Source organism: Mizuhopecten yessoensis, unplaced genomic scaffold (assembly GCF_002113885.1).
Source record: "Mizuhopecten yessoensis strain PY_sf001 unplaced genomic scaffold, ASM211388v2 scaffold1429, whole genome shotgun sequence".
In the NCBI taxonomy this organism is placed as follows: Eukaryota; Metazoa; Mollusca; class Bivalvia; order Pectinida; family Pectinidae; genus Mizuhopecten; species Mizuhopecten yessoensis.
In genome coordinates, this window is record NW_018404042.1 from 878,649 (window position 1) to 888,119 (window position 9,471).

Sequence of the window (9,471 nt, forward strand, 5' to 3'; positions counted from 1 at the left end):
GGATGTGATAGCAAATCTCCATCTAAGGATGTGATAGCAAATCTCCATCTAAGGATGTGATAGCAAATCTCCATCTAAGGATGTGATAGCAAATCTCCATCTAAGGATGTGATAGCAAATCTCCATCTAAGGATGTGATAGCAAATCTCCATCTAAGGATGTGATAGCAAATCTCCATCTAAGGATGTGATAGCAAATCTCCATCTAAGGATGTGATAGCAAATCTCCATCTAAGGATGTGATAGCAAATCTCCATCTAAGGATGTGATAGCAAATCTCCATCTAAGGATGTGATAGCAAATCTCCATCTAAGGATGTGATAGCAAATCTCCATCTAAGGATGTGATAGCAAATCTCCATCTAAGGATGTGATAGCAAATCTCCATCTAAGGATGTGATAGCAAATCTCCATCTAAGGATGTGATAGCAAATCTCCATCTAAGGATGTGATAGCAAATCTCCATCTAAGGATGTGATAGCAAATCTCCATCTAAGGATGTGATAGCAAATCTCCATCTAAGGATGTGATAGCAAATCTCCATCTAAGGATGTGATAGCAAATCTCCATCTAAGGATGTGATAGCAAATCTCCATCTAAGGATGTGATAGCAAATCTCCATCTAAGGATGTGATAGCAAATCTCCATCTAAGGATGTGATAGCAAATCTCCATCTAAGGATGTGATAGCAAATCTCCATCTAAGGATGTGATAGCAAATCTCCATCTAAGGATGTGATAGCAAATCTCCATCTAAGGATGTGATAGCAAATCTCCATCTAAGGATGTGATAGCAAATCTCCATCTAAGGATGTGATAGCAAATCTCCATCTAAGGATGTGATAGCAAATCTCCATCTAAGGATGTGATAGCAAATCTCCATCTAAGGATGTGATAGCAAATCTCCATCTAAGGATGTGATAGCAAATCTCCATCTAAGGATGTGATAGCAAATCTCCATCTAAGGATGTGATAGCAAATCTCCATCTAAGGATGTGATAGCAAATCTCCATCTAAGGATGTGATAGCAAATCTCCATCTAAGGATGTGATAGCAAATCTCCATCTAAGGATGTGATAGCAAATCTCCATCTAAGGATGTGATAGCAAATCTCCATCTAAGGATGTGATAGCAAATCTCCATCTAAGGATGTGATAGCAAATCTCCATCTAAGGATGTGATAGCAAATCTCCATCTAAGGATGTGATAGCAAATCTCCATCTAAGGATGTGATAGCAAATCTCCATCTAAGGATGTGATAGCAAATCTCCATCTAAGGATGTGATAGCAAATCTCCATCTAAGGATGTGATAGCAAATCTCCATCTAAGGATGTGATAGCAAATCTCCATCTAAGGATGTGATAGCAAATCTCCATCTAAGGATGTGATAGCAAATCTCCATCTAAGGATGTGATAACAAATCTCCATCTAAGGATGTGATAGCTAATCTCCATCTAAGGATGTGATAGCTAATCTCCATCTAAGGATGTGATAGCAAATCTCCATCTAAGGATGTATAGATCGAATAGTCCAAACATTGTATTTACACCTGGACCATACACTGACATTAGGTTCACACTCAACAAGGACTTACACAGAAACCTTTATATATATACACTTACCCTATTAAGGTGTCGTGGAATTGTCGCACTGCCTGCTGTCTGGATAGCTTACGATTCCTTGTCTGTCAGAACGAACAAAAAAAGTCATCTTCAACTTAATGTGACAAAACAAAAGATTTTCTCATAATTCAGTACTTCTTCTCCGAAAAGTCATTTTCTTTTGTCTGCATAGATATTTTAGTATACAGTAAACAAAAGGCCCATTGGGTGTGGACTGTGGATGTGTATTGCCTACCTGGTCAATGTCAAATTTACTCAAACAATTTAGATAATAAGCTATCTACCCATATATACATTAAGTATCAGTATATTCTATTCCTTTATTTTGTTGGAATATTAAAATATCGACCATATAACCTTCAAAGAGTATCAAAATCATTCCATAGTACAAAAATGATAGTTCTCTACCCGAGCATGCTACAGACCAAATACCATGACCCTAGGACTTTGGAAGATGTTTTTCCAGTTTTTGACACATTTGACTCTTGTGGCCTTGTAGTCGGGTCTAGGTCATTTATTGAAATAAGCTTGATAGCACTTCATCCCAGCATGCTACGGACACAATATGACCTGATGCCCTTTAGTTATTCAGAAGAGTTTTAACCTATTCGACTCCTGTAATAATCATTTAAACAAATTTGACAAAGCATGCTATTGGCCAAATATCGTGATTCTAGGGCTCTTGGTTGTTCAGATGAAGTAACTTAAAGCTGACGGTGCAAGTTAAAAAGCTTTCAATTCAGATTAACTTTTATTTTTTTAAATTTATTTCTGGCGCATTACCTGTCAAAACGGTTATCATTTGTTCATTGTGTGCGTAAGTTGACACTACTATACTATATATATATATAAAAATTATTCCAACATTTTTTACCAACATTTTTTATCAGATCAGTTGAAGAAATAATCTATCTAAGAAAAGTGGGAATAGCAGTAAAATACGACCAATTAAAATATTTAATGCACAATCCCTGCCTCCCCCCCCCCCCCCCCCCAAAAAAAAAGTACGGCCCTGAAAGAAACAAACATACGACTAATGCTAATGCTTACATTTTAGATATCCAAATAGTTATAACCTCCTGTGTGAAAACAATACTAATTCCAATCATTTCGATACGGTTCAATGATCACATTTCACATTGTTAACTACACACCTGGGAGTGTCACATTTTGAACGTGTTTTGCTACTAAAGCGTCTTCATGATGAAGACTAAGAGTTCATAATGCGTTTGATTTTTGATACCGGTTGTTGATCAGGGTACGTGGTGCATTGAATCGCAAGATGGTCAGTTGTAGAATGATGACCAGTTTGATAGGTAATGCGCTTTTTATACCCAGCCAGACTTATATTTGTTACCAAGCAAGGACAAACCAAAATGTCGGCACTTCCTTAGAAACGATAGTCGAAAGAGATAGGAAGATCTCAAAACCAGAAAAAAAGTTTTGAAATTGATTTTTTTTAAATTTCAATTGAACGCTTTTTAACTTGCACTGTTAGCTTTAAAGAAAATATTAAGGACAGACAGATAGATGGACATTATGCCACAACATATTCTCAGTCCCATTTTGAGCTTACGGGTAAAATGTATCCTTGTGCAAAAGCACCAGTGAACTAACTAGAGCGACCACGGAAGAAGATGGCCTTCACCGTAGATATGTACCATGTATTGTTGTAGCTTTGTAATTATAAAACAATGTGATCCTTCTACATTCAGTACACTGTACAGCAATAAGTCCTTACCTGTTTTACCAGTTCCAAACGTTTCTGTTGGTGCTGCATTATTTTTTCCTCCAGTTCCTGAGCATGGGAAAAATTAAAGACAACACTTTTAAATCTGATATCAATATATCTGAAGCTTAGGCCAAACAAAAAAAATACTTATGTTTCCGCTATCATCCTCAGAAAAAAGAGGGTAGGTAGGTACTAAGGCATTTTATTTTTATAAATATTTCAGTATGCTTATATAGAGCAGAAGTTCTGACTTTAACAGTGAATATCAGTAAATGCCAATAACAACTGTAGGGTAGGTACACAAATCTAGGGAAGGCAGGGTTAGCAGGGTTAGCAGGGGTTAGCAGGGGTTAGCAGGGGTTAGCAGGGTTGGCAGGGTTGGCAGGGTTAGCAGGGGTTAGCAGGGGTTAGCAGGGTTAGCAGGGTTAGCAGGGTTGGCAGGGTTAGCAGGGGTTAGCAGGGTTAGCAGGGGTTAGCAGGGTTAGCAGGGGTTAGCAGGGTTAGCAGGATTAGCAGGGTTAGCAGGATTAGCAGGGGTTAGCAGGGTTAGCAGGGTTAGCAGGGTTAGCAGGGGTTAGCAGGGTTAGCAGAAACACAGGATTTATTGTTTGTTTTTGGCCTAAAGAGAACACAACTGCTGGGAATGAAGATGGTTGGAAGTTGTTGAAGGTGAACCATTCCTCAGAAATGTGTTATTACAGAACAGGGTGAAACAAGCAGGAGGTTCTTCAACAAATGAAGGTTCCTTATCTACAGCTGTAGAGGTTCTTAACAAATGAAGGTTCCTTATCTACAGCTGTAGGGGTTCTTCAACAAATGAAGGTTCCTTATCTACAGCTGTAGAGGTTCTTCAACAAATGAAGGTTCCTTATCTACAGCTGTAGGGGTTCTTCAACAAATGAAGGTTCCTTATCTACAGCTGTAGAGGTTCTTCAACAAATGAAGGTTCCTTATCTACAGCTGTAGGGGTTCTTCAACAAATGAAGGTTCCTTATCTACAGCTGTAGAGGTTCTTAACAAATGAAGGTTCCTTATCTACAGCTGTAGGGGTTCTTCAACAAATGAAGGTTCCTTATCTACAGCTGTAGGGGTTCTTCAACAAATGAAGGTTCCTTATCTACAGCTGTAGAGGTTCTTCAACAAATGAAGGTTCCTTATCTACAGCTGTAGAGGTTCTTCAACAAATGAAGGTTCCTTATCTACAGCTGTAGGGGTTCTTCAACAAATGAAGGTTCCTTATCTACAGCTGTAGGGGTTCTTCAACAAATGAAGGTTCCTTATCTACAGCTGTAGAGGTTCTTCAACAAATGAAGGTTCCTTATCTACAGCTGTAGGGGTTCTTCAACAAATGAAGGTTCCTTATCTACAGCTGTAGGGGTTCTTCAACAAATGAAGGTTCCTTATCTACAGCTGTAGAGGTTCTTCAACAAATGAAGGTTCCTTATCTACAGCTGTAGAGGTTCTTCAACAAATGAAGGTTCCTTATCTACAGCTGTAGGGGTTCTTCAACAAATGAAGGTTCCTTATCTACAGCTGTAGAGGTTCTTCCAACAAGGAATGGCTTGTCCACATGTCTGATGAGCGAAATTTGCTTACATATTACCTAAGGTTAATTTTTCAATTTTCCAAATAGAAATGCTTTAACCCATGTTTTTTTTTTTTTAATAGACTAATGAAAGTTTGATAATCAAGATATAACCAATTAACAAGAGTAAGGGGACCTTTTTCTCCCCGACACGCCCATGTTATGTTCTAAAAGTTACTTCTTCAATACAACTCCCTCCGATTTCTGAACCCCCAGAATCATGATGTTATTGTAACAAATGCATTCATCGGGACATCCAGTACATATAAACATCATGGCCTATATTTATTGTCAAAGTCTCATGCGTGAAATGTTTACTTTTTCTAAATGATCGCAGTGTGGAAATTGTCACATTTGCAATTGCTTTGAAATTCCCATAATACACAATCTTTTTATATCGCATTTGGATGTTTTGTGCTAATTTACATAACATAAAAAGAAGAAGAAGAGCTTTTCGACAAAACCATAACTTCTGCTTTAACCATACAAATATTAACCAATGAAAATGCTATCAACATATGTCACCCACTTGTAGCATGTTAAGCTTGATAAATAAATAGCCAGTTTATCCCGTACAAAAACGAGTTAGGAAACAAAACTTCGTTAAATATCACACCTTATCCAGTCTTTCTTCCTCCGCTGTCTGCCTCTCCGTCTCGTCAAGGTCAGCCGTCATTTGTGTGAAGAAATCCCCCATCAGTGTGGTCAGATTCTCCATGCCAGCTGTGATTGTGGACATGAATTTGTTCACTATCTGTTCTTGCTCAGTTTTCTGAAACAACAAAACAGCATCAGGATTACTAAAGGTTTGTTCATAATTTTTGTTTTTTTACATCCTATTAACAGCTATGGTCATTTAAGGACGTGCAAGGTTTTGGAGGTGGAGGAAAGCCGCAGTTCCCGGAGAAAAACCACCGACCTAGACCTACGGCCAGTACCTGGCGACTGCCCAATGTACCTCACGAACCTGCGAGGGCTAGTGGTAGCAGAATGTCAGACACCTTAACCACTTGGCCACCGCGGCCCAAGGTTTATTTTGTACGTTGTAACTAAAAGTCTATTTGCAACATTGTATCATCGCAGCCCTAGCTTATAGCTATTGCAGATGTCTCAAAATGGTAAGTTAAAAGTTACAAATCTGAGCTGGTAAAAGTTCTATTTGCCTCTGAAGAATTCAGGGTTTGACACTAACACTAGTCCTGTAGTCAGAGACAAGCAGATTTCAGCAAGGACTAGTGAATCACCCGAACTAACCGTTGGACTTGTTAAAAATGATGTTATCACAGTATCATTTGATAGACAGATTATCAAATAGGAACACATGCCAAAAATACAGATTTATTGCATGGTAATATCAGAATTTCACTAAAACTTCACCATATATTTATGACAGTAGTTTTTAGATATACAATTAATAATCAATATATACAACATTTGATATAGCTCCCTAGCTATCTAGCTAACATAAGCCACTCTAAAGCGCTTTACAGTACATAGATATACAATTAGCATAAACACATTAATCAATACAATTTTGAGGAATTCGCAGGAGCTGCCTTATCAGGCGCTAATAACTAGTCCTTTGCCACCTGGCTAATATCTCCCTATGTGTGTATGCCTGCGTATATGCTGGAGATGTAATGTGTTCTGTTTGTAGTGGGACCGTGTTTCCAACGGCATCATTTATAGTGCCACCTTACTTGAATGCTACAGCACAGATACCGCAATATCCACCCCAGACCAATTTGTGTGGGCAGGAGAAAATTACTTTCTCTGAATATCCATGCGTACAACGACTTCGGGGATGGAACCCCAGCCGCCTGCGTGGCAGGCCAGAGTGTTAACCACTCGACCAATCCGCCCATAATCACTTCCTTTTGATGTTTAATAAAATTAACGAATAAATTAAAAAAGTTACAAACCTGAGCGTGTAAAAGTTCTATTTGTCTCTGAAGGATGGTGTCAGATATTGGTTTTATTATAGAACAGGATAAAAGTTACAGACCTGAGCGTGTAAAAGTTCTATTTGTCTCTGAAGGATGGTGTCAGATATTGGTTTTATTGTAGAACAGGATAAAAGTTACAAACCTGAGCGTGTAAAAGTTCTATTTGTCCCTGAAGGATGGTGTCAGATACTGGTTTTATTGTAGAATAGGATAAAAGTTACAAACCTGACTGTGTAAAAGTTCTATTTGTGTCTGAAGGATGGTGTCAGATACTGGTTTTATTGTAGAACAGGATAAAAGTTACAAACCTGAGCATGTAAAAGTTCTATTTGTCCCTGAAGGATGGTGTCAGATACTGGTTTTATTATAGAACAGGATAAAAGTTACAAACCTGAGCGTTTAAAAGTTCTATTTGTCTCTGAAGGATGGTGTCAGATACTGGTTTTATTGTAGAATAGGATAAAAGTTACAAACCTGAGCGTGTAAAAGTTCTATTTGTCTCTGAAGGATGGTGTCAGATACTGGTTTTATTGTAGAACAGGATAAAAGTTACAAACCTGAGCGTTTAAAAGTTCTATTTGTCTCTGAAGGATGGTGGCAGAGATTTTGTTGGAGTCCACTGCATGCTGAACAGCTGGCTCAAACACATTTGTCTGGAAATCTGATAGTGCTTCAGCTTGCTCTGACTAAAATTTACAAACATCTGTTCTTAGTAATTATAGGTATACATATATCAAAGAGATGCACTGTTTGTTTTGTTTCATAAACAAACTGCGAATTCTTGTCACAATGTCAAGTTTTTATTGGAGGGATGGACAATTGCACCATTTGGACATCTGTTCTTAGTAATTATAGGTATACATATATCAAAGAGATGCTGTTTGTTTTGTTGCAAATTTTCGTCACAATGTCAAGTTTTTCACCAAAACAATGGTATATATAGAGTCAAACTTCAATATTTCAAACTTTCTGTAGCCTGTACACGTGTTAATGTTGTCCATCACACAGGGGCATGGATTGCTCCATGCCTCTGTGGTCCATCACCAGGTTTGGTCACCTAGTTGTTGTAGTGATTTCACGAGATGAAAATGAAAAACAAATTATATGGCAACCTTTTATCTAAAGAACCAATAACCCAAAAGTATGTAAGCAACGACATGTACAAACAAAGAAAAACAAGAGACGTCGTCGTGTATATAATTTTCTTTGACAATGGCCTATTGTTACATTCAATGTAAATTGTAATGTAGAGGTGTATTTTTTTCACTTATTAGTTTTATTACAATGTAGTTGAAATTTTCAATGTCAACATAACCAACGGACATTGGTTACACTTCGAAACAGTGAGAAATTTGACTCATAAAAGTTTGATTCATGAATAGAATATAAGTATAGTGTTATACAAGGAAAAACATCTGGACTTAACCGTAAGTTTGACAAATTAGAATCTTAGAAGTTTAATTCATTGAAGTTTGACTGTATATCTAGATTGTGCATGGTTTTCACTCATTCAGACTGTCAAATCCATCTATTTCATCATCTTATACCTTTAAAAGCCTGACACATGACAAGTTTCTGTGAATGAGGGTGAAAATCTTGATGTCATCCTAAAGCAATATTTATGATCTATAACTAATTTTTTTTCAAGGAGAAATGCAAAAAAAGAGAGTTAAACTCTGACACAGAGTCCACTAAATATAATAACTACTAGTAGCTATAGGCAGTGTTTCAACTCACTTGCGTAGATGCTGTAGCTTCTTGAACTCTGTCCAGCCATGCTGAGTGTAGGTCAGTCTGGTCACTGCTGTGCTGACTGACAACCCCCGCCCGGTCAGTCAGTCTCTGTTGGTGGTCAGTTACCGACTGACAGGTGACGGACGTCTGGTCCTGCTGTTGCTGTAGCAGACTCACTAAAAAGTGCAGCAAAATAATCGTGATTTTTTAGCATTTTTTAAATAATCATTTTGTCTTCTTCAAAAAGATAATATTTTGTATTGAAGTAATAAGAAAGTCCTTCCCCCAATGATGTAAGTAAGGCACAGTTGATCCCAGGTTTGCTTTAAAGAATATTCAAAACACTTAGAGCAGTAAGGGGGAACCACAAATAGAAAAACCTGTTCTGCTGTGAATCAAGATTATTTTATTATCAGGTAATACACTTTTTTCAATAATAAACCTGTACAAGAAATTTAAATGGCTAATGCCTATGGTTGTTACAGTAAAAAAGTGCACCCACTCTCCCCTGAAAACTGTGGGTGGCTCCAATTCTGATCTTGAAATATATTACTGTATTGTCTAATTACAATTAAAGAAACAGTAATACACATGAATTTTCTTTCAGGGACATGTTAGACCAAGACCTACTGCTCGCACAGACCAAATTAAGATTTTTTCTTCATGATGTTCATGAAGTTATCAAGATTGAACAAGATTAATTAACTCATTTACCCCTGAAGATACATTTGAACTCTTCCAATTCAAAGGTTGGCATAGTTCATTAATATGAAATTTCAGGGGTAAATGAGCTAATACTGCTGTTCAATAAAAAAAAAAAAATATAGTTTTTTTTTTTTTTTTTTTTTTTTTTT

The 9,471-nt window shown here is 37.3% G+C and overlaps 1 protein-coding gene across 1 annotated transcript in view; it reads right to left on the minus strand.

Moving 5' to 3' along the window:
* The window catches only part of LOC110462267 (kinesin-like protein KIF11-B), a 49,151-nt gene that overhangs the window by 20,552 nt on the left and 19,128 nt on the right, over positions 1–9,471 (minus strand). The window contains exons 14-18 of the mRNA XM_021516173.1: positions 8,621–8,793; positions 7,441–7,569; positions 5,554–5,709; positions 3,362–3,418; positions 1,621–1,682 (exon numbers count right to left, since the gene is read on the minus strand). Of these exons, the coding sequence (XP_021371848.1) occupies positions 1,621–1,682; positions 3,362–3,418; positions 5,554–5,709; positions 7,441–7,569; positions 8,621–8,793 (577 nt within the window). The remainder of the gene's footprint in view (positions 1–1,620; positions 1,683–3,361; positions 3,419–5,553; positions 5,710–7,440; positions 7,570–8,620; positions 8,794–9,471) is intronic.